Source organism: Numida meleagris, chromosome 9, assembly GCF_002078875.1.
Source record: "Numida meleagris isolate 19003 breed g44 Domestic line chromosome 9, NumMel1.0, whole genome shotgun sequence".
Lineage (NCBI taxonomy): Eukaryota > Metazoa > Chordata > Aves > Galliformes > Numididae > Numida > Numida meleagris.
This window is the reverse complement of record NC_034417.1, coordinates 12628174-12655598: the sequence shown is the minus strand read 5'-3', so window position 1 is coordinate 12655598 and position 27425 is coordinate 12628174. Positions and strand designations below refer to the sequence as shown.

General features: G+C 47.7%; 1 protein-coding gene across 3 annotated transcripts in view; it reads left to right on the top strand.

Annotated features, from left to right (window-relative positions):
• The window catches only part of ABHD2 (abhydrolase domain containing 2), a 39234-nt gene continuing 22687 nt past the window's right edge, over nt 10879-27425 (top strand). Inside the window, exons 1-4 of one of the 3 annotated variants that reach the window (XM_021407376.1) lie at nt 10896-10998; nt 11625-11776; nt 20607-20689; nt 21525-21725. In XM_021407376.1, coding sequence (XP_021263051.1) covers nt 21532-21725 — 194 coding nt within the window. In that variant the 5' untranslated portion in view covers nt 10896-10998; nt 11625-11776; nt 20607-20689; nt 21525-21531. Of the gene's footprint in view, nt 10999-11624; nt 11777-19376; nt 19479-20606; nt 20690-21524; nt 21726-27425 lie in introns of those variants that run through there. The other 2 variants (XM_021407375.1, XM_021407377.1) reach the window with 2 other exon arrangements.

The window sequence follows — 27425 nt, the reverse complement described above, 5'->3', positions numbered from 1 at the left end:
GGGCATCCTAGGGCAAAGTGCTGAGTTAGCAGCCTGGAAGCGAGGTGCTGGGGTGCACGGGCTCAGGATGCTTGAGTGTCAGCCCGCACGGCAGCAGAGCGGGCGTGCACGGCACGCTGCGGGAAGGGCTGCCACGGTGCAAACAAGCTGCTCTTTGAGTAGCGTCCACCCAGACCCCGTGCTGGAAAAGCCCCGCTGTGTTTTCCGGGGTTGGTGCCAAGTGAGGAGCTCGGCCCCACAAGGCAGGAACAGTGCGGCTAAGCACTCTCAGGTTGAATTCATGTTCAGCAGCAACCGCTTCTCGGGAGGGTACAGGAAACCACACGGTAAACGAGTGCAGGACGATTTGCCTCTGTGCTGGAAATCTGCTCCTCTCCCTCCTCCTGAACACAAAGCTGATCTTATCTCTTCTTGCAAAACGCTTCATTTTAGAATTATCTGATGAACTGCGATAGTTCCATGCTGCTCAATGTTGACTCTTCCCCAGAATTTCTCCACTCCTGGCTCTGGCACCTCAGCAGCCCGGCTCCATGCTCTGCACTTTAACCCATCCTTCCATCTCATTTTCCATCCCCGCTCCAGCACCCAGCCACTCAGGCACAGCCAAGCACGGTGCCTCTGAGGTGCAACCAGGTGCCCACGTCCCTCTAACAAACTCCTGCACATATACCCCAGAGCAGCGGGGCGTGAGGAATGCGGGGAGCACGCACGCAGTGCCCACACAGATTTCCATTTGTTAGCAATGGAAAGTCCAGCAAACATTTAGTTCCAGCACAGTGAGAAGCGGGGGCTGGAAAGGAGAGAGCGGACGGGATGCAGCACTTGCTTTCGAACAACCCCTCAACCTCAGGGTAATTGCTGCTGTTGTGTTGAGTGGAAACCAAGGTCAGAAGGAGGAGAGCACAGGGCAAGATTCCCAGGGCTGTGCACAGGCAACTAGGACAAGGGTGTTTGTTGCTGTTGCAGGGGCAACTGCCTGGACGTGTCCAAGAGAGGATGCAGGACCCGGAGGGAGCTACAGAGAAATCAGCAGCCTCTCTAAAAACAGCAAGGAGAATGTTTTCCTTCTGTCCCCTGGGGCATGAATGCTGATGTCCCTACTAACATGCATGGGAAAGGATATTAAAAACAGAGATGGGGAGGGCTGGCGGAGCCCTGCTCTCTGTAGGATCCCTGTCCTGGCTGCACCGGGCTCCACAAATGGGGACCTGCAGAGGGATGGTGACCCCTGAGCTGCAAGGCTGGGAGGACCCAGTGCTGGGAGGACCCTGTGCTTGGGGATCGCGGCTGGAAGAGGAAAGAAGCTCATGAAGGGAGAGCAGTAACCTGCAGAGCACAGGGAAGTGGTGATGCATGAAGACAGCCCCGCACCACACCCGGCTTCATGCAGCCAAGTTTTCACAAGGGATGGCTCTACTTGAAAGAGTTTGGCAGGTCAAAGGTCAGGCATAATTTCACTCCCTTCTGCAGGGACTATTTAGGCCTTGTTATAGCAGGATTTACCACTGGGTTTGGTTTCTCCTTCGGGAAGATATTCCAAGCCCAGCAGTGTTGTAACCCTTTGTGAGTCGCACAGATAACCCTTCTCTGGGCCCTAGAGGTGGAGCGATAAGGAGAGACATAGTGATGGGGCTGCATGTTTCTGCGGCACAATCCTCTTTATTTCCAATCTCACACAGAGATGTTCCCCTTGACTGAGGTGAACAACCTCCAGCCTTCCACATGTTCAAGCACAAAGCCCATGCCAGCAGCTCCCAGCCATAAAGACCCGTGGGTTTCGTCTCACAGCCCATGCATTTCAGTGACTATTGTTGCAGTTCTGGCTATTGTTTCAGCTATCTTTCCATAAAGAAGTTCAGCGGTTCAGGTTTATCTGGCAAACAGGGCAGCGTCACACCCAGGAAGATTCCCGACCCACTGCAGCCACCCCAGCACTGAGCCCATCCCACTCCTCCAGCAGCTCCATACAAAGTCCCGGGAAGGTTTGTCGCCCCACAGAACGAAGCCTCTGTCCTGCCACATGTCTATCCCTCCGAGCAGGAGGGAGAAGCCACTCACAGCACCATCTCAGACACTTAAGCCCCATCCCGCCCCTAATCCCCCTAACTGGATAACCACACGCTCGGTGCCAGCTTCCCGAGCCTCCCGCAGCCTGGTCTGCCCCACGTCACCACCCACCCGCTGCCAGCTCATGGTTTCCGACGGCTGCAGGAGACATCTGAGGCCAGCCCAATACTCGCATCTGGCTCGACTCTTCTGTTTATTTTCTAAAGGGAAAGAAAAAAAAAAAAGCTTTCCAAATCCTCTGCCCTTTCCATGAAAAGGGCAATGGTTTCTTTAAACATTAAACTTGCATGGATGCTAACGCTTAGGTAGCAGGAAATTCAGGGCTGTCTGAAGGAACCTAGACACTGAATATCCTTAGGGCATGGAAAGCTCCTTCTGAGTTCCCTTTGGGGTGTGAATTAAAAGGAAGGCAGCAAAGGGCAGCACGCTCCCCCAGTTTGCTCGGCTCCCGCGGCTGATGGTGTCAGGGCTCAGATGAGATCCCAGCCAGTTCAGCTTCAAGTCCTTTGCTCTAACCTCAATAAACAAGATTAGATCCAGATTAGAGCTGGTATGTCTGTGTAAGGTGCTTAATGTAAGCACCTTTATATAACCCCTACTCTGAATTCAAGTGCTTTGCAGTCTTTAAGGTTTTATGCGTGCTGTTTCTCTAACAGAAAAGGTGTTGCTTTGTCTTCATGTTACAGATGGGAAACCAAAGGCTGGAGGGGCTTGAGGAGAGGACTGGGCTCCCTTTTTTTGGTCTATCTGATAGGCAGGGATGTGGGCTTGGCCTCTTAGAGATGTGTTCTCAAAGCTCATCCCTACCCACTCTGGGAGGAACTCCCTGAGTCAGCCTGGCTGCTGCTGGTGGCAGCTCACCATAGTGCTTCCCAGGATGGGAAGGATGGAGCAGAGCCCACATCCAGCCCCCTTCCTGCAGCAAGAAGTGGCACTGTGCCACAGTGCATGACCAAAACTGCTCATCGATCAGTGTGAGTGACCCTGGCATGGCCCACTGTGGGCAGATGCCACAGGCAGATAAGCCATGCCTCTTTTGTTCTTTTTTCAAGAAGCTCTTGGCAAGCTCCCCCCTTGACAAAAAAAAAAAACATTAAATTGCACGCTTGATAACTTTATCACCTCGGTTCCTCCGATAAGTGAGGTTTTGTGGCAAGGGACAGCTCTCCTGCTATCAGGACGTCTCCTTGCTCAAGCCATTGGTGCAGCGCACGTGCTCTCAGTGCACGCTTCCCCTGCAGGACTGTAGGGCCAGAATGAGCTCCTGATCTGATCAAACACCTGGGGCCCCACAGCGCTAATGCTTTATGAATATGTACCAGCAATAATGAACTGTGGGTGCTGGGCCAAGGGCTGTGGGGAGCCCAGAACCTGTCCTACCGGCTGGTTGAGGGTGGTTTGCTCATTAGGGCACACTCCCTCCTCCGTCCCACCCACCCATCCTTGCAGGAGAGGCTCTGCCCAGCCCTGGGCCTCCTTCATTTGCCAAGCTGCCTTTGATCTCTGTATCTCAGAGGGTAATTAGAAGGCTGAGCCCTGCCTTGCCCCCTGCCAGTGCCTCCCCCTCGCTCTGATCCCCCCAGAGCCAGGTGAGGCAACTTGCCACAGCTCTGGGATGTGTTTCTTTCTGAAGAGAGGCACGTTTTTTGCCTTTTGAGATGCATTTCAGCAGCCACATCTATGGCTGTGGTGGCAGAACACAGCGCCCTGTCTATTTCTTTGGGGTCATTCCTCCAACACAGGCCCTGCAGCCCACGGCAGCTCTTGGACACCACCAAGAGCCATAGGTCTCCCCCATAGCCCCATGAGCCCTCCCATGCAATTAGAAGCTGCTCTCCCAACCCAAACAGATCCTGGTAAGGTTGAAGCTCCTTCCCAGATGCCTCGGGCCCCGTGGGTTGCATCCTGCAGAGCCACAGCAGAAACCACAGCAGGAGCATGCTTGGCACCAAGCTCCGCACCCAGGAGAGCCAGCTCAGCTGCTTGCTCCTCCTCTGCCACAGCTCCTCCTCTCCTCAAAAGGAAATGAAAACAAACTCCAGGCCAGACATGTGTCCCCAGTGAAACCCACGTGTCAGCACCAGGCAAGGCTGCTGCTCGCTCTGGGTGCCCAGACCCAACAGGGAGGATGCACGCACCCAAGGTGCAGCGCACCTGGGGCACCTCCACACAGTTTTTAGCAGCAAACACATGACAGAACACTTCCTAGCGCTCTGTTTTGCACCAGACCCTCGTAAAGCCTCCCAAGCAGGAAGGCATTTCTCTCTCCCCACCCAGAGGTTTACACTAACACATGTTTAAGCCATCCACTCTGTTAGTCACCCCAGTCCTCCTTCTCTGTGGGAACTCCCACTGCACCAGTAACCTTGCCCAGGGCTCTGGGAGCAGTGTCACCCATGGCAGCAGCTGTCACTCCAGCAGTGCTCCAGAACCTGCACATCTGCTGCAGCTGTGCCCATGCCACCACCTCTGCAGGCACCAGAGCTGCCCAGACCTCTGCTGAACCGGAGGGACAGAGGAGGTGGGAAACAACTGAAAAAAAGAAACGGTAAGAACAGGAAGCCTGATCCCACTGAAACAACTCTCTTACTCTCTGACTCACAGTAACAAGGCTTGTTACAATACCCAGAGAGAAACATTTCAGCAATTTTCTGGCCAAGAAGTGAAACTATTTGCATTCTGCCACCAAATCCCCCCTTGGCGTATCCCTTACAGTTCCCTTCTGCTGCCTTGCCGCCCTGTCTCACAACCCAAGTTCCTGTCTGCAAACCCCATGCATCCCAGGGGCTGCAAGAGGAGTGACATGGGCTCAGCTCCAGGGCTGAGTCCCCAGCTGTCTCCAGCTGGCAACGAGTTGCTGCCCTGGCAGCCCCAGCAGGTAAACCATGACCCTGAGGTAGGTGCAATCCCCTTCATGGCTGCTGCAAAATGGGGTTCCTTTGCAGTCTTCCTCCTCATTTGTCACATCTGTGTCTCACTTGCTGCAGGCAGACAAACAGACAGACAGACAAACCTGCCAGCCATGAGGAAGGATGGTGGCCCCACAGCCGCAGCAGGGAGGCGGCAGGGCTGCGTTTTGCACAGCACGTGCAGCCCCACGCAGGAGGCACGTTCACTCGGGCTGCCTGTGGTTAGCTGGCATGCTTTGCAGGAGCAGCCAGCGACACGGAGCGCAGCGTGTTAGGGAGCATGCCGTGGCTTTGCCTAGTCTTGCAGCTGCCTGCCAGCTGCTGCACAAACACAGCCCTGTCTGCCGTGCCCCCCTTGCCTCCCACCCAATCTGCTCTTTGCAGGGCTCCAGGATCAGCCTGGCACTCGTGTGTATCTATTTTATATTGCTCTCCTCCCTCCCCCAAATTCTCTGCTTCATCTCCTGATTTGTCCCCCACTGTCTCACTCCTCTCCCCCACCACTATCTCTGTCCCCTCCCTTTTGCTTTTTCATGCATCGTTCTATGTACTGATTTCAGTTCTCCCACATTCTTCCTCTTCTCTTCCCATGTCCCAGCCTAACCCTGGGACACCTCTTGCTCTGCTCCAGCTGCACAAAGCATAAATGGGACCAGCATTCATCAGACCCCAAAATGCAAATAGCAGCTGTCTGCAGGCTTCATCCTTCCCCATGCTGCATCCCACAGCACCCAAACCACAAAGCTCTGTCCAGAGGAAATCCACCCTTTCTGTTTGTCATCTTCTGGGGGCAAAGATGAGCTAGACAAGGCTGATATTTTAGGGTGAAAGAGCCTTAGGGGTGTTAGTAATCGCAGCCAGCACCTTGTTCTCCATCTCACCTCAAAGGCAGCATTTTCTGCACTCTTTTACCTGCCTTTGAAGGGTTGCTGGGTGGAAGGGAGGAGGACGCCCATTCCCTGCAGCACAGCACCCTCTAGCCTCCGCTAGGGCCACAGCTCTGCGCTGGTTTGGAAGGAGGACCTCCACCACCACAACCGTTCCACCACGGTCCATTCCTGTCCCTACATACCCAGCCCTGTGCAATGCCACCGTGGCGTGATTACTGCACAGCTCAGAAGCTATGCAAAGGGTGGGTTCCGAGGGAAATTCGTGGCTCAGGACCAGAGTGGTCACCCCAGCTCTGGGTGTGGCAGCAGAAGTTCCCCACTTGGCTGGGATTGGCACATGGCGATTCCTTCATGCCCCCATTCCACAGCTCCCCCCTGCCTCCTAGCCCCCCCAAGCCATTCCCTCCATCTTCCCACCACCTCACACACCACTCACCTCCCCCTCCCAGCAACAAGCCAGTTTCCCCCCTCCAACACCCCACTCCACCCCACCCCTGTCCCAACATCCCTCCCAGATTTCTTTCTACACCTCCATGAAGCAGAGCTCTGGCTCTTTGCTCCCCAACACCGTCACCCTGTCCCCCAAACCATACCCTCAGTTTTTGTTCCCACTCTCATCCAAACCCAGTTCGTGCTCCCCACCTCCCAGCCCATCCCAATTCCCACTATTTTGGCATGAGGCAGCAGTTCCGCCTCTGCTCATTTCATTTCCAAAAACACTGCTCTCTAGGAAGAGGCTCTTCCCCCTTCCCAAAGCAGGAAATAAAATCACATTTTTACAGGAGACCAACAATCCCGCTGTTCACTTCACTGAGCTTTTCTGTTTGCAGGATTGCAGCCCCTGGCTTATTCTCCTCACTCACCACCACTTCTACAGCAACTTCTCCAAAGTATTTCACAAGCAGACCCGGAAAAAGTGTGGCTTTATCAGCCTCCCTCGCTGTCTTTCTGAGGCCGGATAATCATAGCTTTTCCAAACTCCAACCTCAGGAACATAGCATAATGGCAAATGTCAGACAGACCACTTGGAATGAAATGGAAGACAAACAGTTTCCTTTATTCAGTATGACATCTTGGAAGTAGTCCAGGAGAAGCTCATACATCTCTCTGGCTTTGCTACATTCATTTGTTCCATCTTGCTCTCCACCAACAACTCCCCTCCCTGCACACTGCCTGCCAGATACCTGCTGCTCACACTCCACCTCCCCAGAACATCAGAACACCTCTTGGTACCTGCAGCTGTGTCTTAATTTACCAAAATTTGGGACAAAGGAGGAGAAGCGGCTCTGAGCGAACAAGAAGTGGTATCATAGGTGGCTCCTGTTGGGAACAGGTCTGTTCAGCCTGGCAGCTTGTGGTGCAGGGGACTGGGATCTCACCTCTCCAGGCTCATGGGAAATTTCAGGAGTATTTTGGCATGGGTTCATCTCAGGGAAATAGAGAGGGACCCTTCCTCTGCAAAGCTGGGGCTGCCTGGGGAGGCAGCAGTGTCTGAGTGCCGTAGGGCACCCAGCAGCAGGAGCCAGGGTCATTGCTGGTGTGGGGGAATGGTTTCCAAAGCCTCTCCCTCCAGCCAGCAGCTGTGGCTGGACATGGGATAAGAGGAGTGAGCTGGTAGTCAGGAATCTGCGGACAGAACCAGCTGAGTGCAGCCTGGTAAAATGTTCAGCTGGGTGGTATTTCTCATTCGGCCTAAAGAATTTAAGAATGCAACAGCCAATCTGCTCTGAAACGATTAGTGAAGGTCCCTGTGCCAGCAAGCAGAGCCCTCTTGGTTTGGCAGAAAAACAGAAAAAAAAAAAAAGTCAGAATGTCTCTAGCAGTGGGGAAGAAGACATTCAAGAAGAGACCAGGAAGCTCTGGTCTACAAGGGGACGAAAGAGTGCACAGCAGTAAGCCGGTGAGGCTGAAGTTAGTCAGTAAGTTCTATAATTAGGAAATAAATAGCGTACTAAATAAACCCAGAGCAGAAACTTCTGAAGAGAGCGACAGGGCTGGAAGCTGGCAGTGAGCAACCGAATGAGAATCTGATGGAAAAGTACTGAGCAGGTGGGCCACGTGCCACCTCCACGGATGGTTTGTATGATGCAGCCATTCCCCCATCCCTGGCATTTGACTCTTTACGTTGTCAGCTCCCCAGGACAGAAGGCTGGTCTATTTAGAGATCTGCAAAGTGCTCATTACGCTTTTAGACACCATTTTCAGAAAACACATAAGAGTCCAAAGAGCACTGTGCATCCAGATCCAACAGGCTCTCAAACAGCAGAGTGCTGCAGCCAGCAAGTCAGTATCTCACAGGCATGGCAGGGAAGGCAGAGAGGAAAAATCATTGCCTTTGTTTCCATCTATAAAGGTTTTCTCTGCTCACATGTCCCTGACAGGCACTTCACTTCCTTTCAGCTGGCAATCGAACCCTGTCATAAGAGATGTATTCCCTCTTTGCTGCTGCTGCATTGGCAGAGATCAACATCCCACTTTCCTCCAGCAAAAAGGTTTCCTGAGAGGTTCAAAATCCCTGGGTGTCTTTAAGTTCATCAATGCATCGTGAGTTTGATGAGCAAGAGAAAATCTGGGCCAGTGAATTGAAGTAGAAAAAGTTTGAATTCCTTGAGGTGGCAGTGGCCAAAAGAGAGAGGGATGTGAAGAATAAAACGTCACTGTTACCAAGGCATTGCACAGGTGAGTGTCAGCCTGGCCCAGCACTGTACCAAGTTCTCTCTGCCTGGTACCTCCCCAGTTGCTGGGATTTTAAAGGCAAAATTACAGTCAACCTTTTCTTGGCCTCATTGTATAGACTGTAAATGCCAGGGTTACTTGCCAGTGCAATACATTGGGCCTCCTTTGCAGTATCCATGCTAATCAGAGAGGGATTCTCCTGTCCCTTAAGCATCATGGTGCTGCTGGACACCCCCACCCCACTTTGGTGCAGGAACACCAGACAAGGACCTGCCAGCCTGGACCTGCCAAATCACTCCCATTGAGGCAGGCAGGCTGGAAAAGGAGCTGGCTCTTCCCAGCACCCTGCCTTTTAAGCAACTGCTCGGATAGCTTTTCTCGAGCATGAGCTGTGTGCTGTGAGTGGCACAGCTCCTTCCTGGCTGCAAGCCACCTCTTGAGCACACAACTGCTCCCTCACCAGCAAGCCGTGCCATGCCGTGCTAATCATCGCATGGTTTTGGCCGCAGCAACATCAGCTCCCCACGCACTCAGAGGGAGGGCAGCTTCCTCTGGAAGGCACGACTCAGAGGCTGTTTTAATAGCCCGCAGCCGGGTTTGCATTCACAAACACGCTTGCTTCCTCCCATCCATCTCAGCTCCCACGCTAGAAAGCGCAGCTGAAACAGCCTGATTTTCCCCTGGGTTCCTCCCTCCCTGTCTGGAGATTCAGCACCTTTTCACCACATCCCCTCTTCTTGCAATAACCAGACAGCTCAGCACACATCCATGTGTGAATTTCTGCTGCCACCTATTCAGTGTTTTTCTCCCCCAGTTCTCAGATCTCACTCCTCATGGCGCCTGAGCACCTCTGATATAAAAGGCTGCCTTACGTTTTACTTCTCCTCCTCAGCATGAAGCATGCAGATAAGAGTTTGTTTTGTTTTGCTTTGCAGCAGCGTGCTGAAAGCTCTCTTCTAACAGCCAAGCTTTTCTTGTGTCTGAGAGGTGCCCAACAGCCTCAAGGGTTTAAAATAAAAGCCCTGCCTGGAGGCTCAGTGCTGCTTCGCTTTGTGTTTTCCTGCAGTCCTATGGTGAGCATCAAGGTACAACTGGAATCAGCTGAACTGCAATTGCGTGCAGTCAAACTCAAACACATTCCTCAAATACTCGGGTAACAGGCTGATACCGGAAGTTTATCTAATAAGCCTATCTTGCAGCTTAATCATAAGCATAACTCAGCTGTATTCAGTCACAGCAGACTTCGGCCCAGCTGGGTCACGATCAGGTTTAACAGCCACCGTGTGGCCTGGACATTGCCGTAAGGATAATTAAAGCTGACAATGAGGAGTTGAGCTTAACTGCAAGGTGCAGATTGCATCTTGAGCAGGGAGATGAGCACGGCAGTCGCCAGCAGTGCCCTCGCTGCCTTCCCCACTGCTCCCTCCCCGTGACTCAGTGCGCAGCAGTTACTCATCTCTCCAGATACGCAGCTCTGGAAAATGTGACTGAGAGCTTTCTCGACACAGGGAGCTCCAATTCCCGGTAAACAGAGGTAATGAAATGACTGAGATGAGGGAAAGGATTTTTCCATCCGGTTATATAAAGCGACCAAAAACATCGCTAGAATGTTGATGTTTCTGTGACCAGAACACACGGCTCTTCTGGGACACTACCAGAGAACTGGGCATATAAACGTTGTGTTGCAGACAGTTCTTTCGTTATTATTGCTTTCCCTCTGTTCCCCGGGGCTCTGCTCAGACCAGAGCCAGGTCTGTGCCCTGAGGTGCGCCTATGGCCAGGTGAGGATGCAGCAACCATTACAAAGTCCTAAATGGGCCACGTCGTCCCTAAACGATCACTTTTGGTCACACTGCAGCCCTCTGCTATCGCTGTGTCGCACCTGAACACGTTTTGATGCGATGCCAGCGGCTGGCACCCCGTTTTGCTCTCTCAGGAGATGTGATATCAGCCCTGTGATACTGACAGCCGAGCGTGACCCTCAGCCAAGACAGCTCCCAGAGCTGCCCTCCCAGTAGTAAGAAGCAGCTGGAGGCCAGACCCACACCGCATCCACACAGCCCTCACAGCCCGCGCAATCCTCACAGCCCGCGCAATCCCCACAGCCCGACCCCACTCAGCCCCGCCCCGCTCCGTAATGGCGCCCACAGCCGCGGCTCTCCACAGCCGCCAACAGCCCCGCCCCGCCCCGCCGCACACGCCAATCACCGCCCACCGCCCGACTGACAGGCTGACAAGCCAATGAAACCGCACACTCCCGCCCCTCCGCGCGGCCACCACCCAATGGCACACGAACATCCCTGCCTTCAGCCCGCCCGCCAGCCAATCGCCGCGCGGGGTGGAGCGCGAGCGGCGCGGCGGCGGGGCCAATCGGAGGGCGAGGGAGGTTGCTAAGGGGCCGCGGGTAGCGGGCCGCCGCAGACGGGCGGGAGCGGCGGTGGCGGCTGGGCCTGCAGGTGAGAGGCGGCGATGGTGCTCTAACTGTGTGGGAAGGCGGCCGGGCAGGCTCGGCTCCCCGCGGCCCGCTCCGAGGGGCGGTTCCTCCAGGGCCCTGGAGAGCGGCAGCGCTTTATTCGCCCTGCGGCGCGCTCGCCGGTTCGCGGTCGGGGAGGCTGTGGGGGATGGGTTTCATGCTGTAGTTGTGTTCTTAGCTCATCCTCTTCAGGGAACGTTGGACAGCTTCCTCTTATTGTTGGTGTGTGGTTGTCACTCAGGTGGTAAGTTCCAGAGATTCCTGTCTGCTCCTTACAGATTGCTGTTGTGCTCCCGCATCATCAGTGCCTCCTTCGGTAATGAGCACTTGTGCCTTATTAATCAGCTAACTGCTGCAGTGCCCTGTTTATCAGTGGTTATCATACTCATAGGACTGCTTGCGTTGGCATGTGGTAGTCATTGCTGATATGGTGTTCATCGAACACATAGTTTGGCCATTGGCATTCTTTATCTGTGGCTTTCAGAGGTATCATTTCCTCCCATAATGTTTATTTCCTGTGCCCAGGTGGGTAGTTCTGCGCTTGACATCATGTCAGTGGTTGTTTGGTGGTCTCTCTTCTGGGTTCATCTACTTCGTCTTCTTTCTTAGGTGCTTGTTCAGTTCTCATATCATAGGAACAGCCTGAATAAGTGATCTACAGTCTTCTTGTATCGGTGCACGCAGCCTTTCCTCATCCATCCATCTTTATTTTAGTCCCAAAGTCAGCTGCAAGAACGGGAAGGATATAGAAGAACTTAAAGGTAATGTTTGTGTCCTTTTGCTCTCCTGTCCCATTCTTAAAAACAGTCATTTTTCAGCTTTTGCTCTGGGAAGTCCTCAGCATTCCTGAGTGAATTACCTCGATAGGGGATGAGGCTGGTGGAGGATTGTGCCAGGTGCTGTCTTTTCTAGGGGTGAAATCTCTTCCCTCTCTATCCTCCAGAGCACCACAGAGGTTGAAGAAACCACTTTCCATCTTGCAAGACTCCTTTTGAAGAAGTTAAGCTAAAAATGGATTTGTTCTACTCCTCTTGTAAAAGCTGCACTTTCAATTCTGTGAATATACGGCAGGTTAAGTTTTTAGTGTTTCGTAAAGCTGCGTTATTAAATGTCATGTGGAGACACGCTGAAATGGTCGCTGTTCTGTGGTGCAGAGAAAGAAAGATGACAAACAGACATCGTTGGTCTGTGACAGGTGTATGGAGAGTTTATCCAGATCTACCAAGTTACAACTCTACTTACAGATATGATTTTATGTTCCATAGAAAATAGAAAAGCAGTGATTCTACTCCTCTGTGGTTCAGCCTCACTGGATAACGAAAACATTCTGGGTGCTGCTGTTGTGCTGTTACTTATCTTTCTTGCTCTCCACCTCCTACCTCTTCGTTCTTCATGCTGCCAGCTCTGGCAGCGCCAGAACTTGGGTTAATTTAGCAAACAACAGGATTTAGTGAAGACTGTACAGGGGTACATGCATACTGGGGTCTTCAGTGCTTGTAGTTCCAGTTGTGTGGTGCGGACACCAGCCTCAGCTGACATTACCTAGAGCCTGCAGATCGCATTTGTTCAGGCTTTGGCAAGCATGTCAAACATCAGAGAAGCGTGGTCATGTGGTGTATGTTAGCTGAGTGTACAAGAGAGCTGCACGAAAGCATGATAAAATTAGCAGGTACAGAACAGACTCATAGCTTAGCTGGCATTATTGAAAGTTCAGAATACTTCTGCCTGCTTATTGTGTCGTAAGTTAGAAGTTTAGCTTTTAATGATATGCTTCACCTTCCTGAAGCAATTGTTTGCAACAAATCTAGACTGATGTTGTCATTAGAATATTAGGAACGGCCAGGTGCTTAGTAGCCTAATACCATTGGGAAAGGCAAACGAGCTTTTCTCGTTGGTGTTGGAAATGGCTGGTGGCTCCTGGTGCTCTGGAACTGGTTTTGTGAATTTCCCAGCAAAAGCTGAGGTCTTTACAGTTCTGCTGCGATGTTGGAGTCATCCACTTTTGTTGAGCTTCTCTGGAAGGTCTTGTTTCATGATGCATTAGAGTACAGCTCCAAACAGCTATTTGTAACGTGTGCTGTAGATCAGCTGTTTCTATATATGGAAAATGAACTTCTGAACAAATATTTGCACTTCTTCAGCCTAACTTGTTCTTGAAGATTATGCTTACAAGCAGTTTAAATAACAAACCAGTCAAACTCAGCTGATTGACTTCGGTATCAAACAGTTCATTTCAGCATGCAAGGGCAATCTGTCCTTCTTCTAGAGAAGACAAAGTCTCACTTGTCCGAAATATGTGGGTGGCAATGACGCTAACCTAGTGAGGCGGTGATCATAGGCTCTTTCATCTCTAGGAAGGCTTGTTTGCCCAGAGGCTTGTCTTTTCTCCATCTGTATCAATTGACTTGATAATTTAAAAAAAAAAAAATCTCCGTAGCAGCCTTGCTCAGCCAGCATTGGGCAGCAAAATGCTTTACAAAGCCATTTTGTATGACCCATGCTCTTGAAGCATCTTTGTGCTATGCTCTGTTAGCAGTAACAGTGGTGGAAGAAGTGTCATACTTTGCAACATAGAGCAGATTTTTCATCTGTATCTCCAGATTCACCAGGAAGCACCTAGCACTGGAAACTTGCTTTACTGCTGAGAAATCCTTGAGCTTCTCATTCTCATAGGTTTGGTCTGTCTAGGGTAAGTTGTGATGACAGCTTCCTCTGTCAGTGCGGACTGAGCTCCTCTGCTAACAACCAAACCCTTCTGAAACTTGTGCTGTACTTGTCACTAGGATATTTGTTAATAAAATTGAGCACTGAGTACCTAGTGTAATCTGGGCTCCCTGCGGAAAATGTCAGCAATGACAAGCGACTGGCTGCTAGTGGGGGCTTCACTGTTTGATAACTTACCCCACTTCTGTTCTAGCTTCTGAACTTATTTACATCTCCCAGATATGCCTTTTCAGCACTATGTGGTTTGCAGAAAAATTGCACCAGGAGCATTCAAGTGTGGTTTTTCCTGAGCTGGAGCACCCTGTTCTGTGAAGTGTTGGTTGGACATACGGGAATGTGAAAAGCTGATATCAAGGAAAGCAGATGCACAAAGTGAACAGTCTTGTAAGAGGTAAAGAGAAATTCCAAAGACCTGTGGTTGTAATATCCCTAAACTCCTATTCACACTTGGCAGAATGGAGGGCATTTGAGCTCTCCCAGCGTTAAGTTGCTGGTGACTGCTCTAACAGTTCAAAACCTCTGCTTGTTGTATTCAACATTCAGGTAAAACCTGAGTATTCTTCAGTGAGGGGTAGATATATGTTGGTCAGGTCCTGTCTCCCTGTATTCTGCCCTATCCTGACACCTTGTTTTGTTTTTGAACTCAATGATGTGAGTCAAACTTCTCAAGCACCAGCCTTCCTTCTGCCGTGGGCAGCTTCAGTGTGAATGGCTCTGCACATCTTCTGTACAATGGTGCAGCAGAGCTGCTCAGCTGGGGAAAATAAGCAGATTTTTGAAGACTTCGGAGTGAAGTGGCACCTCAGCTTCTGTTAGTGTTCAGGTATTGGTGTTTTCTGGCCACTTAATTCAGGATTGGTTCAGTTCCTGTTGGCTCAATGGAAGATGCTTCCCTGCTGTGCATGCAGCAGCTGGGATGTACTTGGATTTCAGGCTGCTCTTCTGAGCTCTGACAGCATGGGGGTGGAGGGATCGAGCCTGAGGACAAATGAGGCTTTGACAGCATGATGCTGCTTTTCAAAATGCAGGGAAGGAATAGAGCAGATTCTTCTGGTGCTTTTCAATCTGTAATGCAGTTCGTATTAGCTCATTTAACTGTTTGCAGCTTGATACTCATAGCATTCCACTCTGAGTGGGGATTTTGAGGTTCTCTGCAACTTGCCCTTCCCTCCAGCTTAATGCTGCCCACTGGCAGCACAAGGCTGTGTGGTAGGTTATTGGCCCTTGTTCATTCTGTAAAACTGCAGGAAGATGTTAGCCCGTATTTTTTTCCCCTCTCAAAGCCTCTCCAAACAGCTGAAGCCCTGCTTTGTAGTTCCATGATGCAGCAGTCAGGGTGTGTCAAAGTCCTAAGTCTCTTCAATAACTGATGAATTATGTTTGCTTAAAGAACATAAGCCTTTCTGATAAGATAAGATGCCATTAATTGATTTCTATGGAGTCATCAGAGCTTTAATGGCCTTGTCTTAGTGTAACCTTGTATACCAGGTGTGTGTAATAAAAGCTAATACAGTGTTTTTCAATCGGTGATAAACAAGATGCAGATAGTTTGCTATGCAGGCTCCAATATACGCCATCTTTCTTCTTACGTAAGGTACAAAAGCTGCTGGTCGTACAGCAGAACCATTCTGATAAGTGGAAATGATGTTGTGAAGAAACAAAAGCAGTTCTGTCATTTGGATGGAAGTGAAATTCAAGGCTCATTTGACTGTAAATTAGGCTTCGTGGAGAAGGGAGGACATGAGGAGTCTTTAGTCCTGTGGGCTATAGAATTATTTTCAGGTATTTTCTCAAGCTAGCTGCCTTGGCATGTGTACCCTGCCTTCTGAGGTGCTTGGCTTCTGCTCTGAATGTGTTGGGCTTCTCCAAGTTGAAAGGAAAAAAAAAGCTCCAGTTGAAGACACCTGTCTTTCTGGCTGCACCAACGCTGCCTCATGTTGTGAACTTTGTCCCTGTAGCCTCGCAGCACCTCCAGATTTAGTACATGAGCCAAGTATTGTATCTGGTGGAAAGGTCAAATTGCAATGGGGACGTCAGCCAACAAATTCTTGTCGGATCATGGTGTAAACAGTACCTGCTGCTTTGTATGCTCACCATGCAGCCAGATCCTGGCCTGGGTGCTGGCTTTGGCACAAGGCAGAGGGATTTGCATTGATGACTTGTGTGCTGTCCAAATACCATTCCAGTAAGCATCCTTGCAAAAGTGCGTGTCAACGTGCCCTGTTTGTTTGGAGATAAAAGAGCTGCCACGTGTCTGGTGACCAAACTGCACTGGGCTTTGATAGGCGCGTGATGTCTCTGGTGAGGACTGCACTTTGCCTCTCTTGGTCACATCTCCTGAAAGCATAAGTGCTCAAAGTGCTCAGTTAACTCTTAATTAATCCCTCTGTGCTTGGAGGTCTGAAACTCAGCTGTCTCTCTTAAATGGCCAGAAGTGCTGAGGAGCACATCCAGATGATCTCTGTGTTTCTGATGTGTTCTCATTTAAGTTAGCACTGAAGATAACAGGAGGTTCTGTGCTGTGTACCTAAAATGATGAGGTTGGTACTGCTGTGGCCCTAACATATTTGTATCCATGTATTACTTTGGAGATCTGAAAGTAGCAGTCTAGGCTGAACGCTTTTTACTGGAAGAAATATATATTTTTTATATCAAAAGTGCTTGGTAGAAGACAGGATACTGGGTTGTCAATAAAGCTTGAAGCTTTTTCATTGTTCCTCTTAAATCCCTGTGTACTCAGGTAGCTGCTGTGCCCTCCATCTGTCTTCCAGCACTTTACCAAACCTTACTCTGGCACCCTTTCCTGTCAAGAGATGCTGCTTCAGGGTCTTCCCCAGATGGGTAGGAGCATACATTCCTTACATAGATTTTCATCAGGATGGTTTCTAACCATCTTTCTCTGCATTTAAACCATTGGCTGAAAGGAAGGCACGCTGTGACACATTTCTCTATGCTTCCTGCAGTGAGTTTCCAATAAAACACTGACTAAAGCTTAGCATTGTTCCAAAATACTGTAGTGCCTCAAGTTCCCACCCTTTCCTTAATAATATTCCCCATATTACAGGTCTAAATACCCTATGTGGTAGCAACAGGCCCATAACTTCTGGTTTTATTGTGAGTCTTTTGGGAGAGGCATTGGCTTTGACTATTATTAAAGAATTTCCTGGAAACATTCCCTGAAGAACTCACTTCAGCAACACAGCCTTCCCCTTCTCTCTTCAAAAAAGGAAGAAAAAAACAACTCTTACTTCTGATCTGACCCAGGCACAACTGGGTTTCATTTCTCTTCTCTCGTAGACTTGCTTTCAGAATCTTCTTCCCTGTGCCAGTGCTGAAACCAAAGTAAACTAGTCCAAGAAATGTCTGAAACTTCTGACTTGTAGTGAAAAAGAGAGGGCATTGCAATTCTTTGTGGAAATTCTAAAGGGGTAAGAAAGGGAATTTTACAATGCTTTTGATCTTTTCCAGGTATTCCCCAGTATTTTGCTGTCAGCTGAGCTCTGAAAGCGCTAGCAAGCTTGAACACAAATGGTTAAGAGGCTATTTGGGAGGATTTTGTATCAAACTTCCTTCTTGGAAGCTGAATTCCTTCAAGATGTAAATGTAACTTCCTTCAGTAAATGTAACTGAGCATGGAATGACTTCCTAGCATAGTCCTTTTACTGAGGTTACCCATGCTTTGGTCTGTAGACGCTTCCATACGGCTGCACCGTATGCTTCGGTGAAATGAGTCTACCAGGTTTCCAATTACTCATAAGAAGGCATGAGGGAAGGTTCCTGTGGGAGTGGCTTCCTTCAATGCCTTTGTTGACTTGGCAGAATACAGGGCTGAGTGCAGCTTTGGCATGGGTGGGGGAGCTGTAATGCTTGGTAGCTCCCAAATCCTGCCTATGCCTCCTTGAGTCATGGGGAGGAAGCGACCTTTGTGCCTGGAAGTCTCCACTCATCAGGAACACAAAGGTGTGCAGGTGTGATTTGTTGCCACTCATCACTTACTGTACAATGAATATCCTGGTGATGGCTTTCCCAATCCCTGGCACATTTCATATGTGAGGAGCTTGCTGTGGCTCTCCTGCCCTTTGGGGTACTTTCACTCCTACCTGGAAAGAAATACGTGGTTGTTTTTTTCCTCATTATATATACATGAGAGATGCACTCTGTTAACAGTAGTGCTGAAATAATTATTTCCTGATTGATTTTCAGCTTCTCATTCTATGATGAAAGGGCGAATGACAAGGCTTCACCAATCCAGCACTTGCTTTGCAGTGATTGATTTTTAAAGTTAGTCTTCAGTCACAAACAAGACTTCAGAATATTGACAGGGAAAACTGGAGCTCATTAGGGCTGTCATGCCTGTAAGTGATTTATTAAAAAAAAAAAAAAAAAGGAAAGGAATTGTACACTTCAGTTTCTTCAAAGATGACGTCCTTGGCCCCAAGAGCTTCAGCCTCCCAGTACTTCTCCGTGTTGCTCTCAAACCCCGTGATGGATGAAGAGGCAGGCTTGATTGCTTCCAGTGATGCGCTCGTTGTGCTTTGCTAATTCTGACTAGCTTGCTAAAAGTGAGTCCCGTGTTCTCTATATAGAAAGGCTAAATGTCTGTTTGTTCATATTAGTGCTGACCCATTTTGAGGAGATTCAAGATTAAAATTTGCCTGGCTCAACGCTGTGGTTATCCGTACTTTTTCGTAAACTGACAAGTTCATTGGGTCAATGCAAAAAGGGTTTAACGAAACAGAAGCAAGGTGACCTCATCCTTGCTCATAAATAGGGACATTTGATGTGTGTGATTAGAGGCAGAGAGCTCTCAAATCCATTTCGGTAAGCTAAACCCTTACAGTTTTAGAGCTGAGTGCTCTGGCTCAGCTCCTGCACATCTGCCCTGGCAGAGATGGGTCTGCCCAGGGCTTCAGACCTGGAGAGATGCTGGAAGTGCTGCAGCCTGGGCGCTGGGCTTACCAATGTTGCCTTCTTAGGGTAGATTTATTGCATAAGTTGATTGCTGCAGACAGCTGTGCAACTGCAACAGCAATGCCATCCCTGTTGCTTGCACAAATGCTCAGCTCTGAGCCTGCAGGTAAAGATCCTGAACACATGGACCTTTAGCACACGTTTGAGGTGTCTGCATCTAGCTAGGAAATAATCAGTGATTTTGTTTAGAGACTCCTAAAGGGAAAAATACTGGTTTGTGAGAGTCGAGAGGATACCCTGCCTACCACCTTGCTTATTTTCCTCTAAGCAGCTCCAAGCCAGTGCACTTTTTTTAAGGTAGCATCAGGCAAAAACTGGTTACAGCAATACCACACAAGATGTGTTTTGTAATCCAAAGACTGTGAGAGAGAGGGCTCTCGGAACAGTGCAGGCTAGTTGGGTGAGTTACATTGAGTCACTGGTACAAAATGCTGATGACTAATCATGCCCAGTTTTATTTTTAACAAATTCACTAGTGATGTGAGAGCTGTAAACAGCAAACTGGCCTAAGGTCCAGGTGGCAGGAAGGTCATAGGTAACATTTCTCCATTACTTCTCTAAATAAAACAGCAAAGAGAAGATGCCAGCAGAGTTTCTGTCAGTTGTAGCTGAGGAAGGTGTGCTCATCACCTGCTTGTCCTCTAGGCAGGGACTGCTCAGGAACACAGTTCTGTTCTGCTGTTGGTCATGAAGAAGCCATCATCAGTTTGCTGTAGTTTCCTGCTCACTTAACAGTAGTGTTGGTGAAGGCCTGAGCATGGAAACCAGGTAAGATGCTGCAGCTGAGCATTGCACTTGAACTCTTGATTGCAGCAAATGGTGCCAATGTGTTATTCCACTTTGCAGAAATGTGGTTTTTAACGGCCTGCTCTTCTCTCCCCTCTCCTACAAAGCTTGGGACTGGAAAACTCCAGAGTTGTCCAATATTAAATATCTCCATTTTCCTCGCCCTCTGTCCTCTTGCAGCTCAGATAACAGACACTTGTAGCTCTCCAGCCTGCTGGCAATCGATAGCTGATGTCAGACTTGTTCCTCCAAGAGATTTTGGTGTAGCTGCACTGAGTACAGAAAGTACTTCTGAGGCTTTGTCCTCCCGAGAGGAAGAAGAGCGAGGCTTCAGTACGGCCTGTCTTGTTGGCATATCTTCTGAGTCAGAAGGAGCAGACAGTGCTGGAGCTGTTTCCTGGAAGCCCCATTTCCATATCAGCTTATTGTGCCCATAAGGAATCCAGCTCTAATTGTACATGTCGCTTACGCTTTGCAGTGACAGGCTGAAAGCTGTCTCTTTTATTAATACTACCAACTTGCTGTAACGAGCCTTGGTGTGTGTGCAGCAGTGTTAATTAGGTAGCTGTATCTCAGCCTGCTGGTGGTTCTCACCCTCTTGTTGTTGAAGCGTTGTATGTAGGACTCAAAATGCAAGAGTGTGAACAGGCAGAAGCTGTTTACAAACTTTGGTCTGTAAAAGGTTCTGTGAAAGCAGCAGGGAACTTTTCAGTCTGGCTTTGCACTTCGGTCACAGTACCTTGTTAGTTCTGGTCTTCTCAGCATGGAGAGCTAGCTGTTGTAACTGGGAGGAATGTCACCTCTGTCTGGAAGTTCATAGTCCAGCTTTCTTCTGAAGCTCCATTAGTTTTCATTACTGTTTTGTCTATCCCTTCTCATGAAGATATTCCTGTGCTGCAGATGTTTTAGTATGCTATAGGCAACTGGTCAAAGCTGGCAACTCCACAGGTAAGAGAGGTTTGCAGTGTGAATGGGTCAGGGTTGAAGTGGCTAAGTCTGAATGCACAGATCAGTTGATATGTCTGTGAGGGGACCACTTGTGGTTTTCCCTTGTAACAGAGATACAAAGCCTTACTGCTACTAATCAGCTTGCTTTCCCTCCCTTTGCAGGATTGCTTGGCACGTGGATCCAGACAGTGAAGATTTTACTGAGGACTGGCTGTTACTCCTGGTTTGAAGAAAAAGTGACATTAGTAAGACTTTACTTGTCAGTATCTTTCTTGGGTTACCCACGTGGCTGAGGAAAGACCAATGGAAGAGAATGGATGAAATCTCTCTGTAGAGAGATTATTTGAACCAGGTGTTCAAAAGCAGCTGGATTGGTTCAAGAACTCGTTTTTCAACTGGAAGGATATTGTTATATTGTTTTTTTAATTCTCCCTCCCACCCTTTCCCCGACTTCCTTTACACTGAAGCTCTCAAAGGGATAGATTTTAACCTAGTCCTCCTTTAGCTGTGGAACAACAGCGAATTAAAAGAAACTCTGAACTCAGCAGCACATAAAGTAATCACCCTAAACGCACACAGGAGTTAGTAGCAGTATTCTCACAGAGCTGCAGAGTTCAGACTGAGGAACTAACCACAGTAATCCTCTCAAGTTCTCCGTATCAAGACTTGAACATCTTGGAAGAAATATCCAAACTGCTGGTATTCCTTTATAACCTGGCTTTTCACTCAGCTTCTGTTTGAGCTAGGTAGTCTTGGCCAAGATCCCAAAAGCACAGGCTGGCTGCAGGGTTTGACACCTGAGACACTATTATAGTTCTAGTGCAGCACTGACAGGAACAAATCTCCTTCCCAACTGGTCATCCAGTTTCCATTCCTTTGGTCAGGGTGTTTTGAGCAGTACAAACACAATCTTCCTTTCATCTTAAAAGTTGCTAGTCCAAGCTGATATACTAGGATTTCTGCAGTACTATTAACTGGCTAATGAAGGTATCTAATACAGTTTTGTATTCAGTGTGGCAATTGATGTTTCATATCCAACAGTACATTGCAGAAGGCTTTAATATGGCATTTTACCTCCAGGTTCAACATGAGTGTGATGTTGGAAACCCCCGAGCTGCCGGCAGTGTTTGATGGGGTGAAGCTTGCTGCAGTCGCTGCTGTTCTCTATGTTATTGTTCGCTGCTTGAATTTAAAAAGCCCAACTGCCCCTCCTGAACTCGTCTACCAAGACTCTGCTTTGTCCCGCTTTCTGCTCAAATCCTGCCCACTGCTGACCAAAGAGTAAGTAGGATCCTTTCTCTTGGCTTGTGCTGTGGGGTGAAGAGCTGTGCTTAATCATCCTTCTGCCTTAGTGTTTTTTGTAATGGGTGCTAGTGAATGGCAGGGTATTCTCTTGAGGAAATGTGTTTTAAGTCAAGCACTCTGTTATTACTGTTAGTGTACCAGGTAGTTGGGGTAAGACCAAGCCTTGCTGCACAAGGGCTTTCCATGGATGTGAGGAAAAACGTCTGTGCCCCTCTGCATAGGAGCTGCATGCTGGTACTGCACTGTGCAGCCCACTGCCTGTGGAAACAGGTGAGGGATGGTTGCAATCAGCTCTTGTTCCTGTTCATGCACTCTCCTTTCTAGTAGGAAGGAAATCTGTCAGAGCTCACAGGAAGGAAACATTTTCATCGTGTGTCCATGCACTTATAATGAACGCAGGGATGGCTCTTGGTTTTAAAGTGCCTACTTTCATGTGAAGTGTCTTAAGTTGATTGAAGGCCGTTGAAATCTTACTGAGGAAAGCCCATCATCATAACTAGTTTAATAAAGTAATGACATAACAGACAGCTCTAAGAAAATCGCTGTCAATGTGAACTTATGTAAACTGTGTATTTGAGCAGACTGAACCTTGACCTCCCATTCGAAGACCTCCAGAGCCAGTGCAGCTGCCCATACTTGACCAAAAATAAGAAGCATTTGCTACAACTTCATGAGGCTTTGGAGGGAGGGTCAAGGACCTTGGTTACAGTATCTTTTCACAATCACCCTTTCTGGTCCTATTTAAAAGCCCTAAGTACAGCAATTATCTACTAAGCACTGAGTGCTGCCTGATGGACCTTCCTTTTATATCTCCAAAGTCAAGCTGACTTAATGATAGTCATTGTAGGGGAGCTGAGAGGCTTTTAGCAGTGCTGTTAGGTGCCTTGATTGCATAAGGTGTAAGATCTTAGGCCTTAGGGTTTGTAAACTCTTAGAGGGAGCAAAGCATTATCTCTTAAATAGGAGCTCGAAGGGGGTTCCCTAATGCACTCTGAATTTGGAAGTAAAATGCATCTGTTGAAGCTGAGCATTGAAATTGAATATTGATTATTTCTAGTGCCCTAACTGTAAAGCAGTTACTTCCCTAGAAAATATCAAGTTACCAGAACCTTCCTGAGTATATTTTAGACACTTGTCATCTAAATGTTGGCACTCCCAAGTTGGCATGTCTTTAGTCACTGAAAGAACAGGCACGAAGCTGTGCTGATTACCAGTCCTGAAGGTATACTAATATCAGGGTAATCCTTGGAAACTTAGATGAATGTGCTCATTTTAAAGTAATTCAGAGTCTTTATCACTGCAGTTTCAGCACTGTTCTCATTGCACAACTCCTGAGCAGTATCATATTAGAAACATGTTTTGGACTTCCACACAGTTGGAGAACAAAGCACTCCCAAAGGAGTGAAAATGCAGAACATGTCTAAAAATTGTAGTACATCTGGTGTGTATTAGTTACAGGCATGGAGAGCTTCTTGCAGAACCCCAGTGTTGTGTTAATGGTGTGCAATCTCAGGCTGTTTGTTTTCAGTGGATAAACTCAGAGTTCACACTTGCCAGCTTCTCTGAAAACTGCAGCCATGATTTCCAGCACCTGGTTCCTAGGCAGAACATTGCCAGAAAGGCTTGTACCACCTCAGGAAACAAACTCGACTGAAGCAGATTTGAAAAAAAAAAAAAGTGTCAATAAAGTAGTTGTTTGGTGTTGTTACTTTCATAGCTATGTTCAGGAAGAGGGGAATATAATGCTGTTGGCAATTGGAAGGGCTTTCTGGGGAGACAGCTCAGCTGTAAGATTGTTTGTGATTTTGCTATTCTGTTGAGGTTATCACTATTTTTTTTTTAAATACAGAGATTAAAAATATCAGAGAAGGCCTGTCTTTATGCATGAAAGTCACCTGGACACTAATGGGGAACAAATGTATTTAAATTCCTGCAATTATGCATGAAATAGTTTGCAGGACTAATTAGGAAAACTATGTGGAAACAGCTTGTGCTGTACTCCACTGAAAAATCTTGTAAGACTTTGATTACTTGCTAATTATTCAGAGTGTTAGGGAAGCTGATTAAGCAGCTCTTTTCAAATTCTACCATGAAAGCAAAATAAGTAGCCCAGCAATCCCTCCTGTTAGATCAGTGCTTGGCTTTTTGTAAGATCCCCCACTGATTCTTCTGTACAGCTGGAAACTGGCTTTTAGACATGGTCTGTTCAGTGCCCTTATGCTCAAAGGAGGAAGGGTATTAAAAACTGGGTGACAGGGGGAAAGCAGCAATAGGCAAGACTGTTCTATACGTGCAGCTATTGAAAAGTAATTGAGAAACACTTTTCTCTTGGATTTTATTTTCCCTTCATGGCACCATCCTTACCTATGGACTTGCTGAATAAATTGTAAACATAGCATCATTCAGTAAGCCAAGCGGTGGTGGGTGAATAATTTAAGAGCTTTGGATAGTAAAACTGCCTGAGATGGCTGTGTGCCAGGTACCTTCTACTTGCAGATGCTAATACTGCTTCTTACAATTCTCTAAACTGCTAGAAGCTTTCTACATATCTCGTCAACAAGAGACTCTTTCTTCCTAAATCAGAGGGAAGTTTCATCTCTTTATTTTCCTTCCTCAACCCCTGCCCAGCTCTGTATTTTGACCAAGTGAAGTAGCATAATCAGACATTTTTCTTCTGCTTTTTGCTTGAAAACCTCTTTGATATCGGTTCAGTTATTGGTACCCTCAAGCATTCAGGCCTGTCCACTGCCTGTCTCCTCTACCTGCCTTTCAAATCATCACAGAAAGTCTGCCATCTCTTAGTCCTGTAGCAACGTAGCATGGGCTCCTTTGACTCGTGAAGACAAACTTGGCCTGTGTTTTCTGTGCTGGGATAGATGGTTTTTTGCTGCTCCTAATTCTTCTGTCAAATGTGCTCGTGTATCTCCATTTCTGTAGAGTCATGGCACAAGTGTCATCCTTATGGAAAATAATTGCTTCCTGCACGCATCCTTAATACAGACAAGCTCCTCAGAGACTGGAGCAAAGGACTATCAGGCCTGTTAGTAAATGCTGTTAAAGATCCAGGGCAGGCTTTTCTTGTCCATTCTTTGCACAGTAATCTGTACTAGATAAGCAGGCAACTTGATACCAGAATATTCTTTTGGACTGTCCTTGCTCTTCTGTAGATGCAAGGAGAGAAGCAGTTAGAAAAGCTGGCTTTGAACTTCATGCTCTGTTCCTCCATCCTGTAGCCAACTGTATTTGATTCCTGTCAGCTCCTTAGCGCTCTACCCTGGGTGAAGCACTTCCAGGAGAATAATAAACTGAGAACAGTGTTCCTCCTGGAGCTTTTGTAGGTGAACGTGCTGGGAGGCAAAGAGCAGCAGCTCCCTGTAGGTAAGTTGAAGCATTGACCTTAGGGAGGAAAGCAGCCAAGGGGTGGGGACCAAGTCCTTGCTGTGTGTTCTGTGGAAGCAATCTGGCACTCTGCAGCTCTCATCAGCAAGGACGATGTGCTGTAATACTCATTCACTGTTTTGACTGAAGCACTTCTTGTAGTCGCTGAAGGCCGAGGAGGAATGTGTTGTGCACTTTCCTAAATAAAAGCTCTCTAAACTGGGGAGGAGGTAGCTTAACCAAGGAGGACAGCTGCACTTTTAGGAAGTTCTGGCTTTATACAGTTTCTGTAGAATGCAAACAGTTCTACTCCACTTCTGTTGATTTCGTTTTTAGAGGCTATGGGGACATGGAAGCTCCCTAAACTGTTGTAAATCAGGCTGGTAGGTATTTGCTGTATATTCCATCACACTGAACAATCTAGCTGAGCTGGTCCAGAAAAAGCTGCTTTCTACGTATTGAGGGAGAGGACTGAACCCTGCTGACTTCTCAATGAGATTTCTTGATTGTAATTTAATTGCTTTCCCTAGCATCGGAGACAAGGTTCAAGCAAGGCTTGGTTTGTAAAGCATCCTTTAAATTCTTCTAGACAGGTCTGCAAAGGGCTAAAAAAAAAAAAAACATAACCAAATCCATGTTGTAATGCAGGAGGCAGTTCTCAGGCTGTGCCCTGATGTGCACAAATTGCAGACTTTCTTGCTGTTGGTATCCACTGTACTACTGTAGTACATCAAAGCTGATGCAAGAGTTAATGTTTAAAGTGTTAATCTCCTCGGTTGAAATGAAATCATACTCCAGAAATAAGCTTGTTGCTGAACTTCTGCTTCAGTTCTTTGAGGATCTGAATGCTGATGCTTGCTAATAAAAATAGCACCGTTTTTGTGCTTTGAGTTGCCTATGCAGCTGCTTCCCTAAATTCCTGTATGCTGGGAAACGTACGTGCTCTAAAATCGTAATCTGCTCTCTGACAGCTAGTAAAATTTAATCTACATGCACATATTGGAATTGTTTTTAATCTTAAAATGCTAGGAGGAGGTTTTTGAAACACCTAGGTTTTCTCTTGCTCTCAGAGACTGCTGTGGACTATCACCTATCAGGATGTGGGGATGGATTTTACTGCTAAAATGAAGCACTTGGAGCTAAAACGCTTGCATTTGTGAAGCACATTTATGTAACTGGGTCTGAATTCATTTGGCCGGTTAAGGCGTGTGACATGATGAACACAGAGTTTGCTAAAATCAGTAACTGGCTACCCCAGACCTGTTTTCCTGTCTACATTCTGCTACAGAATCCAACTACTGAACTCCCGTTCCAAAAATTCATAGCTATTGCGAACCTTAATAAACTGCCTTAAAAACTTGTCTTTTCTCAGAGTACCTGATACTTGTTGCAGCTCACCAAGCCAAAATGGGAAGATCACTCAGATCAGCTGCATGTGGACACAGAGCCTGTGCCTGGATCCTCGTGTCTGTGAGCAGCTTAGCTGGAACACAGCACACTGGGGAATGCATAGTGAATCATACAGTGAAACTCACTATCCTGGGATAATCCCTGCAAGTACAGTGTTTTACCAAAGCCACTTTGGTTTATAGCAGGCATTAGAGAGAAGCTGAGGAAGTTTGTCATGTCCTTGAATACTTTTACTACTAATTATCAATGACTGAGGGGAGCCACCTACTTTTGAGTGAGAGGCCCTTGTTTGAAATACATGGTTAAATTTAGCAGTTATGATAGCATTTGCATTAAAATCTAAAGGACCAGGCTTGGATGCTCCTTGAGTCACTTGCCTTTAAGAGTTCAGTCAGCATGGTATCAAGTCAGCTCAAGTTTCCATGTGTCACCTGCTGTTGAGCTTGTTTGCTTAAGGTAAGTCATAAGAAAAATAGCACATACTCTTCTGCCTGCAGGGTGATTGTTTCAGAGGAGCATCTTTTTTTCAGCTGTTTGCTATGAGGAATGTTGGCCTCGTTGCAAAGCAGTCTGTGCTAGATGTAGCTATCAGCAGTAGATAGTTAAGTGGTTTCAGCTGGACTGAATATGGAACTGGTTTTCATATAATATGACTGAAATAAACTTTAGCTTATCTAACCTGTACTTTCAAAGGGTAGAGTTGCTTGAATAATTCCTGACTAGTGTTTTCTTTCTTGCCAATGTGGTATTGCACTCCTGTGATTGAAGAGTTTTTTCTATATTCTCTTCTGTGTATGGTTTTAGAAAAGCAAGCTGAAAATCTGCATAAACCCTGGATAAAAGACATGTCTTGTCCTTCAGTCCTATGCAGTCTTGCACTGTAGGGCT